The 19261-nt window shown below is 49.0% G+C and overlaps 2 protein-coding genes across 2 annotated transcripts in view; both read left to right on the plus strand.

Annotated features, from left to right (window-relative positions):
* LOC139384436 (sodium/hydrogen exchanger 5-like) overlaps positions 1-6610 on the plus strand; it is a 76521-nt gene extending 69911 nt beyond the window's left edge. Inside the window, exons 15-17 of the mRNA XM_071129201.1 lie at positions 4616-4688; positions 5471-5602; positions 5714-6610. Of these exons, the coding sequence (XP_070985302.1) occupies positions 4616-4688; positions 5471-5602; positions 5714-6306 (798 nt within the window). The 3' untranslated portion in view covers positions 6307-6610. The remainder of the gene's footprint in view (positions 1-4615; positions 4689-5470; positions 5603-5713) is intronic.
* Positions 3790-4578, plus strand: LOC139385269 (keratin-associated protein 5-1-like). Its single transcript, XM_071130432.1, has one exon. The coding sequence runs from the start codon at positions 3790-3792 to the stop codon at positions 4576-4578; it is 789 nt and encodes a 262-aa protein (XP_070986533.1).
* Positions 6611-19261: the final 12651 nt, after the last annotated feature.

A 19261-nucleotide genomic window follows, 5' to 3' on the forward strand; every position in this document is an offset into this window, starting at 1 on the left:
CTCTAAAAGAAATGATTGCATGTTATTATCTCTGTGTAACTTCAGCAGGGAGCCAGGATAGGGGGAGACTTCAGCATCTCTAAAAGAAATGATTGGATTGGAGAAAGGACCAAACCAATATTTAAATTTGTATTTTTTTTAATTTTACCTTTATTTAATTAGGCAAGTCAGTTAAGAACACATTCTTATTTTCAATGTCGGCCTACCGGAGAACAGTGGGTTAACTGCCTTGTTCAGGGGAACAGTGGGTTAACTGCCTTGTTCAGGGGAGCAGTGGGTTAACTGCCTTGTTCAGGGGAACAGTGGGTTAACTGCCTTGTTCAGGGGAACAGTGGGTTAACTGCCTTGTTCAGGGGAACAGTGGGTTAACTGCCTTGTTCAGGGGAACAGTGGGTTAACTGCCTTGTTCAGGGGAGCAGTGGGTTAACTGCCTTGTTCAGGGGAGCAGTGGGTTAACTGCCTTGTTCAGGGGAACAGTGGGTTAACTGCCTTGTTCAGGGGAACAGTGGATTAACTGCCTTGTTCAGGGGAGCAGTGGGTTAACTGCCTCGTTCAGGGGAACAGTGGGTTAACTGCCTCGTTCAGGGGAACAGTGGTTTAACTGCCTCATTCAGGGGAACAGTGGGTTAACTGCCTTGTTCAGGGGAGCAGTGGGTTAACTGCCTTGTTCAGGGGAACAGTGGGTTAACTGCCTTGTTCAGGGGAACAGTGGGTTAACTGCCTTGTTCAGGGGAGCAGTGGGTTAACTGCCTTGTTCAGGGGAACAGTGGGTTAACTGCCTTGTTCAGGGGAACAGTGGATTAACTGCCTTGTTCAGGGGAGCAGTGGGTTAACTGCCTCGTTCAGGGGAACAGTGGTTTAACTGCCTCATTCAGGGGAACAGTGGGTTAACTGCCTTGTTCAGGGGAGCAGTGGGTTAACTGCCTTGTTCAGGGGAACAGTGGGTTAACTGCCTTGTTCAGGGGAACAGTGGATTAACTGCCTTGTTCAGGGGAGCAGTGGGTTAACTGCCTTGTTCAGGGGAACAGTGGGTTAACTGCCTTGTTCAGGGGAACAGTGGGTTAACTGCCTTGTTCAGGGGAACAGTGGGTTAACTGCCTTGTTCAGGGGAGCAGTGGGTTAACTGCCTTGTTCAGGGGAGCAGTGGGTTAACTGCCTTGTTCAGGGGAACAGTGGGTTAACTGCCTCGTTCAGGGGAACAGTGGATTAACTGCCTTGTTCAGGGGAGCAGTGGGTTAACTGCCTCGTTCAGGGGAACAGTGGGTTAACTGCCTCGTTCAGGGGAACAGTGGTTTAACTGCCTCGTTCAGGGGAACAGTGGGTTAACTGCCTTGTTCAGGGTAGCAGTGGGTTAACTGCCTTGTTCAGGGGAGCAGTGGGTTAACTGCCTTGTTCAGGGGAACAGTGGGTTAACTGCCTTGTTCAGGGGAACAGTGGGTTAACTGCCTTGTTCAGGGGAACAGTGGGTTAACTGCCTTGTTCAGGGGAGCAGTGGGTTAACTGCCTTGTTCAGGGGAGCAGTGGGTTAACTGCCTTGTTCAGGGGAGCAGTGGGTTAGCTGCCTTGTTCAGGGGAACAGTGGGTTAACTGCCTTGTTCAGGGGAACAGTGGGTTAACTGGTCTAGGAACAGTGGGTTAACTGCCTTGTTCAGGGGAACAGTGGGTTAACTGCCTTGTTCAGGGGAACAGTGGGTTAACTGGTCTAGGAACAGTGGGTTAACTGCCTTGTTCAGGGGAGCAGTGGGTTAACTGCCTTGTTCAGGGGAACAGTGGGTTAACTGCCTTGTTCAGGGGAACAGTGGGTTAACTGCCTTGTTCAGGGGAACGAACAGTGGGTTAACTGCCCTGTTCAGGGGAACGGTGGGTTAACTGCCTTGTTCAGGGGGCAGAACGACAGATTTTTTACCTTGTCAGCTCAGGGATTCAATCCAGCAACCTTTCGGTTACTAGTCCAGCGCTCTAACCACTAGGCTACCTGCTGGTTACTAGTCCAACACTCTAACCACTAGGCTACCTGCTGGTTACTAGTCCAACACTGTAACCACTAGTCTACCTGCTGGTTACTAGTCCAACACTGTACCCACTAGTCTACCTGCTGGTTACTAGTCCAACACTGTAACCACTAGTCTACCTGCTGGTTACTAGTCCAACACTGTAACCACTAGTCTACCTGCCGGTTACTAGTCCAACACTGTAACCACTAGTCTACCTGCCGCCCCTCCACTCTAACCACTAGTCTACCTAGTGATCTTTTAATCTGAGCATATGGCACCAGATCTTAATGTAGTGCAGGCTAAACTGGGCTGGGTCTTCTTTGTGTTGTGCTGGGTTGTCTATGTTGGACAGGGTTGGTTGTCCTTCACAGTCTGTGCATAACATCCTATATTCATTTCCTGGAGACTAAGTGATGTGTTTCTATTGAGGCTGGGATTTGGCCACGACTTGGCTGTGCTGGGTTGGACTGGGCTGTTTGTCCCTGAGCCTACAGAGGTCAAACACTTAAGGTCACACATCGACTGGGTTTTAGACAGGGCTGGGTTGGACTGGGCTGTTTGTCCCTGAGCCTACAGAGGTCAAACACTTAAGGTCACACATCGACTGGGTTTTAGGCAGGGCTGGGCTGGGTTGTCTGTATTGGGTTTTAGACAGGGCAGGGCTGGGTTGTCTGTACTGAGTTTTAGACAGGGCTGGGTTGGGTTGTCTGTACTGGGTTTTAGCCAGGGCTTTCAACGGTATAGCCAGGGTACTTCAACAGTATAGCCAGGGTCTTCAACAGTATAGCCAGGGCCTTCAACAGTATAGCCAGGGCCTTCAACAGTATAGCCAGGGCCTTCAACGGTATAGCCAGGGCCTTCAACAGTGTAGCCATGGCCTTCAACAGTATAGCCAGGGCCTTCAACAGTGTAGCCAGGGCCTTCAACAGTATAGCCAGGGCCTTCAACGGTATAGCCAGGGCCTTCAACAGTATAGCCAGGGCCTTCAACAGTATAGCCAGGGCCTTCAACGGTATAGCCAGGCCTTCAACAGTATAGCCAGGGCCTTCAACAGTACAGCCAGGGCCTTCAACAGTATAGCCAGGGCCTTCAACGGTATAGCCAGGGCCTTCAACAGTATAGCCAGGGCCTTCAACGGTATAGCCAGGGCCTTCAACGGTATAGCCAGGGCCTTCAACGGTATAGCCAGGCCCTTCAACGGTATAGCCAGGGCCTTCAACAGTATAGCCAGGCCCTTCAACAGTATAGCCAGGGTCTTCAACAGTATAGCCAGGGCCTTCAACAGTATAGCCAGGGCCTTCAACGGTATAGCCAGGGCCTTCAACAGTATAGCCAGGGCCTTCAACGGTATAGCCAGGCCTTCAACAGTATAGCCAGGGTACTTCAACAGTATAGCCAGGGCCTTCAACAGTATAGCCAGGGCCTTCAACGGTATAGCCAGGGCCTTCAACAGTATAGCCAGGCCCTTCAACGGTATAGCCAGGGCCTTCAACAGTATAGCCAGGCCCTTCAACAGTATAGCCAGGGCCTTCAACAGTATAGCCAGGGCCTTCAACAGTATAGCCAGGGCCTTCAACGGTATAGCCAGAGCATTGGACCGGCCTCTGTTGCGGATGGGAGAAATAGGAAGTAATCAGAAGTGGGAGGAGCTGTAGGAGGATTGCCTTATGGTATTGGCTGGAATGGAATCAAACACATGGAAACAATATGTTTGACTTTGTTTCCATTGATTCCTTTCCAGCCATTACAATGAGCCTGTCCCTCCCTCCCACCAGCCTCCTCTGGAATGAATCATATGGTGTTGGTTTCTTGTGGGTCCTGTCTGGTTTCCTGTGGGTCCTGTCTGGTTTCCTGTGGGACCTGTCTGGTTTCTTGTGGGTCCTGTCTGGTTTCCTGTGGGTCCTGCCTGGTTTCCTGTGGGTCCTGCCTGGTTTCCTGTGGGTCCTGCCTGGTTTCCTGTGGGTCCTGTCTGGTTTCCTGTGGGTCCTGCCTGGTTTCCTGTGGGTCCTGTCTGGTTTCCTGTGGGTCCTGCCTGGTTTCCTGTGGGTCCTGCCTGGTTTCCTGTGGGTCCTGCCTGGTTTCCTGTGGGTCCTGCCTGGTTTCTTGTGGGTCCTGTCTGGTTTCCTGTGGGTCCTGCCTGGTTTCCTGTGGGTCCTGCCTGGTTTCCTGTGGGTCCTGCCTGGTTTCTTGTGGGTCCTGTCTGGTTTCCTGTGGGTCCTGCCTGGTTTCCTGTGGGTCCTGCCTGGTTTCCTGTGGGTCCTGCCTGGTTTCCTGTGGGTCCTGCCTGGTTTCCTGTGGGTCCTGCCTGGTTTCCTGTGGGTCTTGTCTGGTTTCCTGTGGGTCCTGCCTGGTTTCCTGTGGGTCCTGTCTGGTTTCCTGTGGGTCTTGCCTGGTTTCCTGTGGGTCCTGCCTGGTTTCCTGTGGGTCCTGCCTGGTTTCCTGTGGGTCCTGCCTGGTTTCCTGTGGGTCCTCCCTGGTTTCCTGTGGGTCCTGCCTGGTTTCCTGTGGGTCCTGCCTGGTTTCCTGTGGGTCCTGCCTGGTTTCCTGTGGGTCCTGCCTGGTTTCCTGTGGGTCCTGCCTGTAATAGACATTCTAACGGGTGTTTTCTCTCCCTCCTACAGCGGAGAGGATCAGACGTTAAAGAACAGGACCTCAACGACAAACCTCGACGGAACGTCAGCTGGCAGGACAAAGGTGAGTCACTCCCTTAAACACACTGGAAATGGAGTCAGGCCTCAGTGATTTCAATAGCATTCCTTCATAGCCTGTGTTCCCAGTTCTCACTCGCTCAAACTCATTTCTGAGGGTTCTGGAATCTAGGGCTACGTTCCAATATCCACACTAGTACATTATCTAGGATGCTCAGGCATGACATTGGTTCACACTAGGTAGTATGTAAGTGTGGACACTGGGACAGAGCATAGGAGTTGGTTGTAAAAATAAAAGATAGTAGCTATCATTGATCATGATTGATATTGTTCATGTGTCTACAATGCCCCCTCAAATCCTATGGTGGTGCATTGTGGGTAGGGTAGTGTTCATGTGTCTATGATGCCTCCTCCGATCCTATGGTGGTGCATTGTGGGTAGGGTAGTGTTCATGTGTCTATGATGCCTCCTCCGATCCTATGGTGGTGCATTGTGGGTACTGTAGTGTTCATGTGTCTGTGATGTCCCCTCAGAGCCTGTGAAGGTGCATTGTGGGTACTGTAGTGTTCATGTGTCTGTGATGCCCCCTCAGATCCTGTGGTGGTGCATTGTGGGTACTGTAGTGTTCATGTGTCTGTGATGCCCCCTCAGATCATGTGGTGGTGCATTGTGGGTACTGTAGTGTTCATGTGTCTGTGATGTCCCCTCAGAGCCTGTGAAGGTGCATTGTGGGTACTGTAGTGTTCATGTGTCTGTGATGCCCCCTCAGATCCTGTGGTGGTGCATTGTGGGTACTGTAGTGTTCATGTGTCTGTGATGCCCCCTCAGATCCTGTGGTGGTGACAGTGGAGTCTGAGGATGAGAAGGGGGAACACTTGGAGCCAGAGAAGGAGGAGGACGTTGGCATCACCTTTGTGGCTCGAAAGGTTCCAGACACGCCCAAAGAACGACCCAAATCTGGTAAGGACACATTGACACAGGAGAGACTAGAAACCTAAGAAAATGGCCTGGTTTTCCCTGTCTAAATACTGTACTAATACAGAATCCTGACTGTATTCTCCTCTGTCTCAGTCCCGGCTGGTCTGGAGGTGTGTCAGAGCCCCTCCGTGGCCCCGCCCTCCCCCACCTGCAGTGAGAGGAACCTGCCCTGGAAGGGCGGCATCGGAACCCTGCCGGTGTGTGTTTCCATGGAGGCTACTAAAATCATCCCCATAGACCTGCAGCAGGCGTGGAACCAGAGCATCTCCTCCTTAGAGAGCCTGGCCTCTCCGCCGGGCCCCGTAGAGCCCTTACACCCCCGCGTCAGCGCCCTCTCCAGGCTGGGAGGGCAGCGTCCTGTCTCATACTCTGGTAGTGGAGTTAGTGGCTCTGGTTTTGGATCCAGAGGGGCTGGGTCAATAGTGGCTCAGGGCATCGCTCGGTTTGAGTTCCCTCCAGGAGGAGAGGAGAAGGAGGAGGAAGAGGGAGCCTTGTCTGATCAGGAGCAGGAGCTGCAGCCCCTCGTGTCATCCTCTGTGAGGCCCCCCGGCCCCCCGCCCCCTCCCCCCCTGGCCCAGGGTCTAGGGCGGAGGAGGAACCCCTGTGTGTACCTGAGGAGCCTGGTCACAGCGCCCCCTCCTGGCAGTGAGCCGCTGGCACGCAGCAGAGGGCCCACTCAGCTTTAATAGCTCCAACCACATCTCTGGTGTTGCCCCGGCGACCCAGATCTAGGATCAGCTTACTCAACCAAGTCCCTAACCAATACCTACTAGGGAGAACAACACAAGACTGATTTCAAATCAGCTTTTATGGGCAATCACGTCCCTCACTGCCTCACACACTCAACAACAGAACAGTCACCCAACCACACACACCAGCTCAGGCCGTCCAACCCCCTCAGCTCTGCTACTTCTCCTTCCAGACGACGAGTCTTCATCTCCTTCAATAACTCTGGATCCACTGTCTCTATAGATTCAGACATACATTACAAACACACACACACACACACACACACACACACACACACACACACACACACACACACAGGATATTGGACTAATACAGCGATGATGATATTGAGGAAGTATAGTGAGCATCCCATAATGAGCACCCTATTCCCTATATAGTGCACTACTTTTGACCAGGGCCCCAATAGGGAAAAGGGTGCCATTTGGGACGAAGGCTGAGAGTTTTGATGTGGCAGCTGGTACAGTCACAGATAGACAGACACAGTGCATTGTGGTCCAGGGTTGGGGCCGTCCGTCCATGTGGTAAAACAATACCAGTTTCCAGAGAGAGTGTTGTTGATTGATGACCAGATCCTGGTCCCTGATTGGTTCTATCCCCCCCAGGTCCCTGCAGGGGTCGAGGTTCTGCCCTGTCTGTTTCATACACTTGAATATAAGTCAATGTCAAGATGTAAGCCGATTTGGGAAATATATCTGTCCACAGCCGGACGGCCGCATTACCCAGGCCTTATGGGGTGTGTCCATCTAACATCAAACGCTCCATTCAACCCCCAGTACTCTCCTCCTCTCCTCTCCTCCTCTCCTCTCCTCTCCTCTCCTCTCCTCTCCTCTCCTCTCCTCTCCTCTCCTCTCCTCTCCTCTCCTCTCCTCTCCCTCTCCCTCTCCCTCTCCCTCTCCCTCTCCCTCTCCTCTCCTCCTCCCCGACCCACAAGAAAAGAGAGAGAGAAAACATTTGTCCTGCCTAACAGCTTCACTTATATAATATAATATATATATACTTTTTTTAGCCCCCTTTTTCACCCTAATTATGATCTTGTCTCATCGCTGCAACTTCCCAACGTTCTCGGGAGAGGCGAAGGCGGAGTCACGCATCCTCCGAAACATGACCCGCCAAATCGCGCTCTTTAAGGGCTCCCGAGCGGCGCAGTGGTACTACAGACCCTGGTTCGATTCCAGGCTGTATCGCAGCGGTCTAAGATACTACAGACCCTGGTTCGATTCCAGGCTGTATCACAGCGGTCTAAGGTACTACAGACCCTGGTTCCAATCCAGGCTGTATCGCAGCGGTCTAAGGTACTACAGACCCTGGTTCCATTCCAGGCTGTATCGCAGCGGTCTAAGGTACTACAGACCCTGGTTCCATTCCAGGCTGTATCACAGCGGTCTAAGGTACTACAGACCCTGGTTCCATTCCAGGCTGTATCACAGCGGTCTAAGGTACTACAGACCCTGGTTCCATTCCAGGCTGTATCACAGCAGTCTAAGGTACTACAGACCCTGGTTCCATTCCAGGCTGTATCGCAGCAGTCTAAGGTACTACAGACCCTGGTTCCATTCCAGGCTGTATCGCAGCGGTCTAAGGTACTACAGACCCTGGTTCCATTCCAGGCTGTATCGCAGCGGTCTAAGGTACTACAGACCCTGGTTCCATTCCAGGCTGTATCGCAGCGGTCTAAGGTACTACAGACCCTGGTTCCATTCCAGGCTGTATCACAGCGGTCTAAGGCCCTGCATTTCAGTGCTAGAGGCGTATTTGCGTCTTTGTATATAAGAATTTGTCCTTAACTGATTTGCCTAATTAAATCAAGGTTGCACAAATAATTCCAGTTTATCCTGGAAGCCAGCCGCACCAACGTGTCAGAGGAAACACAGTTTAACTGACGACCGGTGTCAGCCTGCAGGCACCCATCCCACCACAAGGAGTCGCTAGAGTGTGATGAGCCAAGTAAAGTCCCCCCGGGGGGGAGGGAGGGAGGGAGGGAGGGGGAGAGAGAGAGAGAGAGAGAGAGAGAGATCCCTGATTGGTTTGTGCTCTGTTACCCCAACTCCTATGGTCATGGTCAGGCCAAACAGCAATAACAACAACCATAGGAGTTGACAAGACAGCACAAGCTGATATGAGACCAGGCCATGAGATTATCAGGAAAGTCTCTAATTTCCCAGCCCCGAGCCAGCATCGATGCTTGATGACCATAGCCCCGAGCCAGCATCGATGCTTGATGACCATAGCCCAGAGCCAGCATCGATGCTTGATGACCATAGCCCAGAGCCAGCATTGATGCTTGATGACCATAGCCCCGAGTCAGCATCGATGCTTGATGACCAGAGCCCAGAACCAGCATCACCTGGTCCCAGATCTGTTTGTGATGTCTGCAGACCTACTCCTCTCATCCCCTCAGTAGTGATGAACCTGGACCTCAGGAAGCCCAGGGGGAGACACAGTATTTAATATTCCTCTCATCCCCTCAGTAGTGATGAACCTGGACCTCAGGAAGCCCAGGGGGAGACACAGTATTTAATATTCCTCTCATCCCCTCAGTAGTGATGAACCTGGACCTCAGGAAGCCCAGGGGGAGACACAGTATTTAATATTCCTCTCATCCCCTCAGTAGTGATGAACCTGGACCTCAGGAAGCCCAGGGGGAGACACAGTATTTAATATTCCTCTCATCCACTCAGTAGTGATGAACCTGGACCTCAGGAAGCCCAGGGGGAGACACAGTATTTAATATTCCTCTCATCCACTCAGTAGTGATGAACCTGGACCTCAGGAAGCCCAGGGGGAGACACAGTATTGAATAGGATGCATTTTTAACCCACTAGTCCATGCGACAGGTAGTAAGTAGTTCCTGATGATATTCATCTGGGAGAACTTTCTCTGTTTCTCTCATCATGTACAGTCAGAGCAGGTCAATCACAGCCTGCCTCCTAATTGGCACCCCTAACCCCTACATAGTGCACGACTATAGGGCCTATGGGGCTCTGGTCAAAAGTAGTGCACTACTATAGGGCCTATGGGGCTCTGGTCAAAAGTAGTGTACTACTATAGAGCTCTGGTCAAAAGTAGTGCACTATATTGGCAATAGGGAATGTGATTTGGGAAATAACCCCAAAGAATCGCCCCCTTAGTGACTTTAAACAGCACTTCACCTTCCAATCCCTCTCTCTGCCTGTCCTTTATGGCCTGTGTCAACCCAATGCAGCCGTATGTTAAGACTAAACACCTTTAACCTTGGGTTTTAAACATGTATTTATCAATGCTTCTCTTATATAAAAATACAGAAGACATTTTCTTTGTAAAATAAAAAATAATAATAATAAAGAAAATGGAAAAAAATCTTTGCCGAGCTACAGAAGAATTGTTTTATTAAAAAAATGACCAAAGTTTGTAGAAGAGTTAAAGTCACCATTTCCTTTTTGATGTGATGACGTCATCCATTGCCTCAGTCTGTTGTGTATTCTACTGTAACTGTTAGGTCAGAGGGGAACGTGAGGATTTAGGGTTTAATCTGCTTTCTTTTGTTGTGTACAGCGGGTGGACAGTTGTCAAAGGTGACACGCACACACGCACACACACACACACACACACACGCACACACACACACACACGCACACGCACACGCACACACACATAAAGTGTAGTGTCTAATCTGATATAGAAACCAGTATGATGATCTGTGAGAGTTCCCTACCACCTCCTCTCCTATCTCATCGACTTGTTATCCCGGTAGAGACACAACATTATTCTACTAACCCTAACCCAACATTATCCAACTAACCCTAACACAACATTATCCTACTAACCCTAACCCAACATTATCCCTCCCTCCTCCCTCCTGTGTTTTACCTCGTTTTGTCCAATATCTTAACACACGCCGATCTTAATAATACATTCAGATGAGATGAACACTCTGTTATATTCTGCATTTATGTAAAGGAGTTGTTTTAATGATACATTAGTTCAATGTATAATGGTTTGGTACATGGTGTTTTTTTGTTGGTTTTGTTTTGCCAAAGATTCACACGAAATGTTAATTTAAAGCCCGAGCTCATTGATACTGGGTCTATAACGTTCATTTACAGCCCGAGCTCATTGATACTGGGTCTATAACGTTAATTTACAGCCCGAGCTCATTGATACTGGGTCTATAATGTTAATTTAAAGCCTGAGCTCATTGATACTGGGTCTATAACGTTAATTTACAGCCCGAGCTCATTGATACTGGGTCTATAACGTGGCGACGTAAACAATCAGTTTTCCTTAACAAATAAATACTTACTGTTCTGCCCTCCATACTGTCATTAGAGAGTACAATCCAGAGGCCCATAGGGATATAACCTCCTGTAAATATCTCTCTCCGACACCGTCATTCAGTTGTTTATTGTCATGTTAACAGCCACAAACTCTCCAATCAGCAAAGGGGATGTGTTTAACATGAGGGATGTTGTGCCTTGTAAGAAGAAACGATTGGTTTTTGTCCCAAATGGCACCCTATTCCCTGTTCTGGACCAGGGCCCTCCTTATTCCCTGTTCTGGACCAGGGCCCTCCCTATTCCTTGTTCTGGACCAGGGCCCTCCTTATTCCCTGTTCTGGACCAGGGCCCTCCCTATTTCCTGTTCTGGACCAGGGCCCTCCCTATTCCCTGTTCTGGACCAGGGCCCTCCCTATTCCCTGTTCTGGACCAGGGCCCTCCCTATTCCTTTTATAGTGCATTGTTCTGGACCAGGGCCCTCCCTATTCCCTGTTCTGGACCAGGGCCCACCCTATTCCCTGTTCTGGACCAGGGCCCTCCCTATTCCCTATTCTGGACCAGGGCCCTCCCTATTCCCTGTTCTGGACCAGGGCCCTCCCTATTCCCTTTATAGTGCATTGTTCTGGACCAGGGCCCTCCCTATTCCCTGTTCTGGACCAGGGCCCTCCCTATTCCCTGTTCTGGACCAGGGCCCACCCTATTCCCTGTTCTGGACCATAGGCCTATATAGGACTTTAAGGGAAAAGGGTGCAATTAGGGATTAAACCCTTGACTAGTGTGGCATCAGCTGCTTGCCTCATAACCCTTGACTAGTGTGGCACCAGCTGCTTGCCTCATAACCCTTGACTAGTGTGGTACCAGCTGCTTGCCTCATAACCCTTGACTAGTGTGGCATCAGCTGCTTGCCTCATGACCCTTGACTAGTGTGGCACCAGCTGCTTGCCTCATAACCCTTGACTAGTGTGGTACCAGCTGCTTGCCTCATAACCCTTGACTAGTGTGGTACCAGCTGCTTGCCTCATAACCCTTGACTAGTGTGGCACCAGCTGCTTGCCTCATAACCCTTGACTAGTGTGGTACCAACTGCTTGCCTCATAACCCTTGACTAGTGTGGCACCAACTGCTTGCCTCATAACCCTTGACTAGTGTGGCACCAACTGCTTGCCTCAGAACCCTTGACTAGTGTGGCACCAACTGCTTGCCTCATAACCTTTGACTAGTGTGGCACCAGCTGCTTGTCTCAGAACCCTTGACTAGTGTGGCACCAGCTGCTTGTCTCATAACCCTAGTGTGGCACCAGCTGCTTGCCTCATAACCCTAGTGTGGCACCAACTGCTTGCCTCATAACCCTTGACTAGTGTGGCACCAGCTGCTTGCCTCATAACCCTAGTGTGGCACCAACTGCTTGCCTCATAACCCTTGACTAGTGTGGTACCAGCTGCTTGCCTCATAACCCTTGACTAGTGTGGCACCAACTGCTTGCCTCATAACCCTTGACTAGTGTGGCACCAGCTGCTTGCCTCATAACCCTAGTGTGGTACCAACTGCTTGCCTCATAACCCTTGACTAGTGTGGTACCAACTGCTTGCCTCATGACTAGTGTGGTACCAGCTGCTTGCCTCATAACCCTTGACTAGTGTGGCACCAGCTGCTTGCCTCATGACTAGTGTGGTACCAGCTGCTTGCCTCATAACCCTTGACTAGTGTGGCACCAACTGCTTGCCTCATAACCCTTGACTAGTGTGGCACCAGCTGTTTGCCTCATAACCCTTGACTAGTGTGGCACCAACTGCTTGCCTCATAACCCTTGACTAGTGTGGTACCAGCTGCTTGCCTCATAACCCTTGACTAGTGTGGCACCAGCTGCTTGCCTCATGACTAGTGTGGAACCAGCTGCTTGCCTCATAACCCTTGACTAGTGTGGCACCAACTGCTTGCCTCATAACCCTTGACTAGTGTGGCACCAGCTGCTTGCCTCATAACCCTTGACTAGTGTGGCACCAACTGCTTGCCTCATAACCCTTGACTAGTGTGGTACCAGCTGCTTGCCTCATAACCCTTGACTAGTGTGGCACCAACTGCTTGCCTCATGACTAGTGTGGTACCAGCTGCTTGCCTCATAACCCTTGACTAGTGTGGCACCAGCTGCTTGCCTCATAACCCTTGACTAGTGTGGCACCAGCTGCTTGCCTCATAACCCTTGACTAGTGTGGCACCAGCTGCTTGCCTCTTGACTAGTGTGGCACCAGCTGCTTGCCTCATAACCCTTGACTAGTGTGGCACCAGCTGCTTGCCTCTTGACTAGTGTGGCACCAGCTGCTTGCCTCTTGACTAGTGTGGTACCAGCTGCTTGCCTCTTGACTAGTGTGGCACCAGCTGCTTGCCTCTTGACTAGTGTGGCACCAGCTGCTTGCCTCTTGACTAGTGTGGTACCAGCTGCTTGCCTCATAACCCTTGACTAGTGTGGCACCAGCTGCTTGCCTCATGACTAGTGTGGTACCAGCTGCTTGCCTCATAACCCTTGACTAGTGTGGCACCAACTGCTTGCCTCATAACCCTTGACTAGTGTGGCACCAGCTGCTTGCCTCATAACCCTTGACTAGTGTGGCACCAACTGCTTGCCTCATAACCCTTGACTAGTGTGGTACCAGCTGCTTGCCTCATAACCCTTGACTAGTGTGGCCCCAACTGCTTGCCTCATGACTAGTGTGGTACCAGCTGCTTGCCTCATAACCCTTGACTAGTGTGGCACCAGCTGCTTGCCTCATAACCCTTGACTAGTGTGGCACCAGCTGCTTGCCTCATAACCCTTGACTAGTGTGGCACCAGCTGCTTGCCTCTTGACTAGTGTGGCACCAGCTGCTTGCCTCATAACCCTTGACTAGTGTGGCACCAGCTGCTTGCCTCTTGACTAGTGTGGCACCAGCTGCTTGCCTCTTGACTAGTGTGGTACCAGCTGCTTGCCTCTTGACTAGTGTGGTACCAGCTGCTTGCCTCTTGACTAGTGTGGCACCAGCTGCTTGCCTCTTGACTAGTGTGGCACCAGCTGCTTGCCTCTTGACTAGTGTGGCACCAACTGCTTGCCTCTTGACTAGTGTGGCACCAACTGCTTGCCTCTTGACTAGTGTGGCACCAACTGCTTGCCTCTTGACTAGTGTGGTACCAACTGCTTGCCTCATAACCCTTGACTAGTGTGGCACCAGCTGCTTGCCTCATAACCCTTGACTAGTGTGGTACCAGCTGCTTGCCTCATAACCCTTGACTAGTGTGGCACCAACTGCTTGCCTCATAACCCTTGACTAGTGTGGTACCAGCTGCTTGCCTCATAACCCTTGACTAGTGTGGTACCAGCTGCTTGCCTCATAACCCTTGACTAGTGTGGTACCAGCTGCTTGCCTCATAACCCTTGACTAGTGTGGTACCAGCTGCTTGCCTCATAACCCTTGACTAGTGTGGCACCAGCTGCTTGCCTCATAACCCTTGACTAGTGTGGTACCAGCTGCTTGCCTCATAACCCTTGACTAGTGTGGCACCAACTGCTTGCCTCATAACCCTTGACTAGTGTGGTACCAGCTGCTTGCCTCATAACCCTTGACTAGTGTGGTACCAGCTGCTTGCCTCATAACCCTTGACTAGTGTGGTACCAGCTGCTTGCCTCATAACCCTTGACTAGTGTGGTACCAGCTGCTTGCCTCATAACCCTTGACTAGTGTGGTACCAGCTGCTTGCCTCATAACCCTTGACTAGTGTGGCACCAACTGCTTGCCTCATAACCCTTGACTAGTGTGGTACCAGCTGCTTGCCTCTTGACTAGTGTGGCACCAGCTGCTTGTCTCATAACCCTTGACTAGTGTGGCACCAGCTGCTTGCCTCATAACCCTTGACTAGTGTGGTACCAGCTGCTTGCCTCATAACCCTTGACTAGTGTGGTACCAGCTGCTTGCCTCATAACCCTTGACTAGTGTGGCACCAACTGCTTGCCTCATAACCCTTGACTAGTGTGGTACCAGCTGCTTGCCTCTTGACTAGTGTGGCACCAGCTGCTTGTCTCATAACCCTTGACTAGTGTGGCACCAGCTGCTTGCCTCATAACCCTTGACTAGTGTGGCACCAGCTGCTTGCCTCATGACTAGTGTGGTACCAGCTGCTTGCCTGGAACACTGAGTGCAGCTGCACATAGTTTTATTTGAGCTGCTTGTCAACGTTGAGGTTTGAGTTATTATGCTCTCTGTCACTTAAACCGTTTCGATCTCTAACTATCACAACACGACATAGGAAATGTTCTGAAGACTATTTTTTGCTTTGAAACGATGATTTAGTTTTTATCTGAGATTGGACGGGTTGTTGTATTAAATGAAACATATCTGTGCCAAAATGTTCACTTTGGCTCTTGCCCAGAAACAAAGTAATAATAAATTATAAAGTGTGTTTTTTCTGAATGAATACCTGTTGGTCACGTGCTTTATTTCTATATCTCTAAATTTCACTCTGAAGGACACTGAGGATGCTGTCGTTCTGCCCCCCTGAACAAGGCAGTTAAACCACTGTTCCTACACTGTCATTTAAAATAAGAATTTGTTCTTTAACTGACCTATTCCCTATATAGTGCACTATTTTAGACCAGAGCCCTATGGCACCCTATTCCCTATATAGTGCACTACTTTAGACCAGAACCCTATGGCGCACCCTATTCCCTATGTAGTGCACTACTTTTGGCCAGGACCCATAGGGCTCTGGTTAAAAGTAGTGCACTATATAGGGAGGAGGGTGCCATAGGGCTCTGGTTTAAAGTAGTGCACTATATAGGGAATAGGGTGCCATTTGGGGTACATATCACTGTAGAGAACACAAGAAGTATTTTCATCCTGAATTTCACTCTGTCATATTCAGTCCAGTCCAACAGAACGGTCAGGGGGACATGTATTTCACCTAGCTACAGTATGTCCAACAGAACGGTCAGGGGGACATGTATTTCACCTAGCAACAGTATGTCCAACAGAACGGTCGGGGGGACATGTATTTCACCTAGCTACAGTATGTCCAACAGAACGGTCAGGGGGACATGTATTTCACCTAGCAACAGTATGTCCAACAGAACGGTCGGGGAGACATGTATTTGACCTAGCTACAGTATGTCCAACAGAACGGTCAGGGGGACATGTATTTGACCTAGCTACAGTATGTCCAACAGAACGGTCGGGGGGACATGTATTTCAACTAGCAACAGTATGTCCAACAGAACGGTCGGGGGGACATGTATTTGACCTAGCTACAGTATGTCCAACAGAACGGTCAGGGGGACATGTATTTCACCTAGCAACAGTATGTCCAACAGAACGGTCGGGGGGACATGTATTTGACCTAGCTACAGTATGTCCAACAGAACGGTCAGGGGGACATGTATTTCACCTAGCAACAGTATGTCCAACAGAACGGTCGGGGGGACATGTATTTGACCTAGCTACAGTATGTCCAACAGAACGGTCAGGGGGACATGTATTTCACCTAGCAACAGTATGTCCAACAGAACGGTCGGGGGGACATGTATTTTACCTAGCTACAGTATGTCCAACCTGATCTAGAGACCACGCTTGCACTGAGTCAGTCTCACGTGTCTAGTCCAATTAAAACCGTGTAGACTCAATCGCATGTCTAAACAGTAACCAATCACACGCTTGCATCACTCCACAAGCTACGGGTCGTCACTAGTTAACACAGTCACAAAGTAATAAACCCCGCCCATTTCTACAAATTATCTTCTTAAAATCGGATTTTTAACCTAACTTTACCACTAACTTTAACCAAAATGCTAACTTTATGCCTAACCCTAAATTAAGACCAAAAATAAAGATATTTTTGTTTTCATACAATTTTTTTGCGATGTATCCAGGCTTTGTGGCTGTGTTATCTAGTGGAAACCAGCCAGCCGCTAGCTACATAGCAACTCTGTGGACAGATGTTGGAGATTCACTGGTAAGTTTATAAAGTTAGATTTGTAGCCAGTTAAAAGGTCAAATAATGTTAGTAATTGTGCAGTGTAACTTTTAGGGTTTTGTTAAAGGTTATTTTGAGAGTTTTTATTCCCAATATTTGACACTATAACCAACTTTGCCTCTGACAACGATCCTAATTTAGCTTTCAGAATATCTAGCTAGTTAAAGTTAGCTGTTAGCATGCTAGCCAGCCTCATGCTAGGAAGGCATTGGGGCCAGTTTGCTTTGGGACACAACATCTGGGGTCTTGTGTAATGGTTTGACTCCAAACCAATAAGTTTGAGAGTCAGGCAATGTTGGTTAGCTAATGGTCAGCTAAACATGACCCCATACAATGTTTCTACCTAGCTAATGTTAGCCCCCAACTCATTTTGTATTCTATCGTCATTAAAACATTTTTTGAGGTGAAAGCTAAGTTACAGTTTATTGCTGAAACATGTACTTCTCTGTTAGTGGGGCCTAGCAGAGAGAGGATGGGGAAAGGAACTAGCAAGGTATTTGACAAGAGCCTTTTGGGGCATTATTTAAGCGATCGTGTGCCCAGAGAAGCTCATGTTTAGGAGGATATATTGGCACAGGTGTTGTTGGTATCGGGCTGGCAAACCATGCCAATACATCCCCCAAACACCGGCTTCGATTTTCATTAAAAACGTTTATTTATTAAATAATTTATTGATGCTATTTCATCCTTCCACAAGATATAGTCCCGATACAAATCTAGGTTTACTACCCAACCCGGTTGGTCGTTTGTTCTGTCGGCTTGTTGCCAGAGATGCGACCCAGTCGGTCAGTCTTTTGGTTCTGTATCTATGGACGCGACCCAGTCGTTCAGACAGCAAGGTTTATACAAATCTCCGCTGTTGAAAACTAAATGTTAGTCTAATAGAAATATGATATAATGTCTAGATGCTTTTTATAGTGTAGATCAGGTTTATAAATTGCTGGGCTGTGGATTGATGAAACCGAGTAAATAGGCATTTTAATGTCAGATTTAGCCAGCGGTATCTTGTGAAATAGACACCTGTTGGTATGCGGTTTTAACTAATTAGCATTCGTGATTAGACCCTAATTGGTTGAATGACAGACCAGCGGTGTGTGAATGTGACTATGACACACAGCCTATGATTTTAATTAATGCCATTCCAAGATATTCCCCCCTGCAGCTATAGATAGGTGTGTTGTGTAAGGCCCCGTCGGCTCTGTGACAGCATGTCTGCTTGGTTACAGGTGGGAGGACTGTTTTCGCTAAACCCCTTTTCCTGGATGGGAGAACATCTTTAGGAAAAACACACATTGCTCAATTTCACACCTTGGTCTCCAGAACAGGGCATGTTGTATCCAGGTAAGGTGCATCATTTTCAAGGCATTTTACATTAAAAAAAAACTTGCCATCTGATGCCTGAGTTGTGCTACATTTTTTGTGGTTCCCTCCTCTGGCATCTCTAGCCGGCCCCTAGCCACCTACTCCAAATTCCTTTTGTTCAAGAAAACTTGTTATTGACTTGTTAATTGTTTACTCCATGTGTAACTCTGTTGTCTGTTCACACTGCTATGCTTTATCTTGGCCAGGTCGCAGTTGTAAATGAGAACTTGTTCTCAACTAGCCTACCTGGTTAAATAAAGGTGTTCTCAACTAGTCCTACCTGGTTAAATAAAGGTGTTCTCAACTAGCCTACCCGGTTAAATAAAGGTGTTCTCAACTAGCCTACCTGGTTAAATAAAGGTGTTCTCAACTAGCCTACCTGGTTAAATAAAGGTGTTCTCAACTAGCCTACCTGGTTAAATGAAGGTGTTGTCAACTAGCCTACCTGGTTAAATAAAGGTGAAATAAATATTAAAGAAAACAAATAGACTGTCGTAATGTTCTTTTGTTCACCTTTATGAAGACAGGTACGCTATGTGCTGCTTAGTTTGACAGGTTTTATTTTACAGAATTGAAGAGGCAGTGGATTAGAACAGGGTTTTATTTGGTTGCTGATGGAGAAGGACAGTTTGTAACTATCAAGTCCATCAGTAGTGTTTCCAAAAAAATAACCCATAGTGCCGATTCCCAAATGGCACACTAATCCTTATTTAGTGCACTACTTTAGACCAGGGCTCTATGGCACACTAATCCCTATGTAGTGCACTACTTTAGACCAGGGCTCTATGGCACACTAATCCCTATGTAATGCACTACTTTAGACCAGGGCTCTATGGCACACTAATCCCTATGTAGTGCACTACTTTAGACCAGGGCTCTATGGCACACTAATCCCTATGTAGTGCACTACTTTAGACCAGGGCTCTATGGCACACTAATCCCTATGTAGTGCACTACTTTAGACCAGGGCTCTATGGCACACTAATCCCTATGTAGTGCACTACTTTAGACCAGGGCTCTATGGCACACTAATCCCTATGTAGTGCACTACTTTAGACCAGGGCTCTATGGCACACTAATCCCTATGTAGTGCACTACTTTAGACCAGGGCTCTATGGCACACTAATCCCTATGTAGTGCACTACTTTAGACCAGGGCTCTATGGCACACTAATCCCTATGTAGTGCACTACTTTAGACCAGGGCTCTATGGCACACTAATCCCTATGTAGTGCACTACTTTAGACCAGGGCTCTATGGCACTCTAATCCCTATGTAGTGCA

The sequence above is a fragment of the Oncorhynchus clarkii genome, chromosome 26, assembly GCF_045791955.1.
Source record: "Oncorhynchus clarkii lewisi isolate Uvic-CL-2024 chromosome 26, UVic_Ocla_1.0, whole genome shotgun sequence".
Taxonomy (NCBI): domain Eukaryota; kingdom Metazoa; phylum Chordata; class Actinopteri; order Salmoniformes; family Salmonidae; genus Oncorhynchus; species Oncorhynchus clarkii.

What these genes read in the sequence shown, in the direction of transcription:
- LOC139385269 (XM_071130432.1), top strand. Translation starts at nt 3,790, where the DNA reads ATGGTGTTGGTTTCTTGTGGGTCCTGTCTGGTTTCCTGTGGGTCCTGT.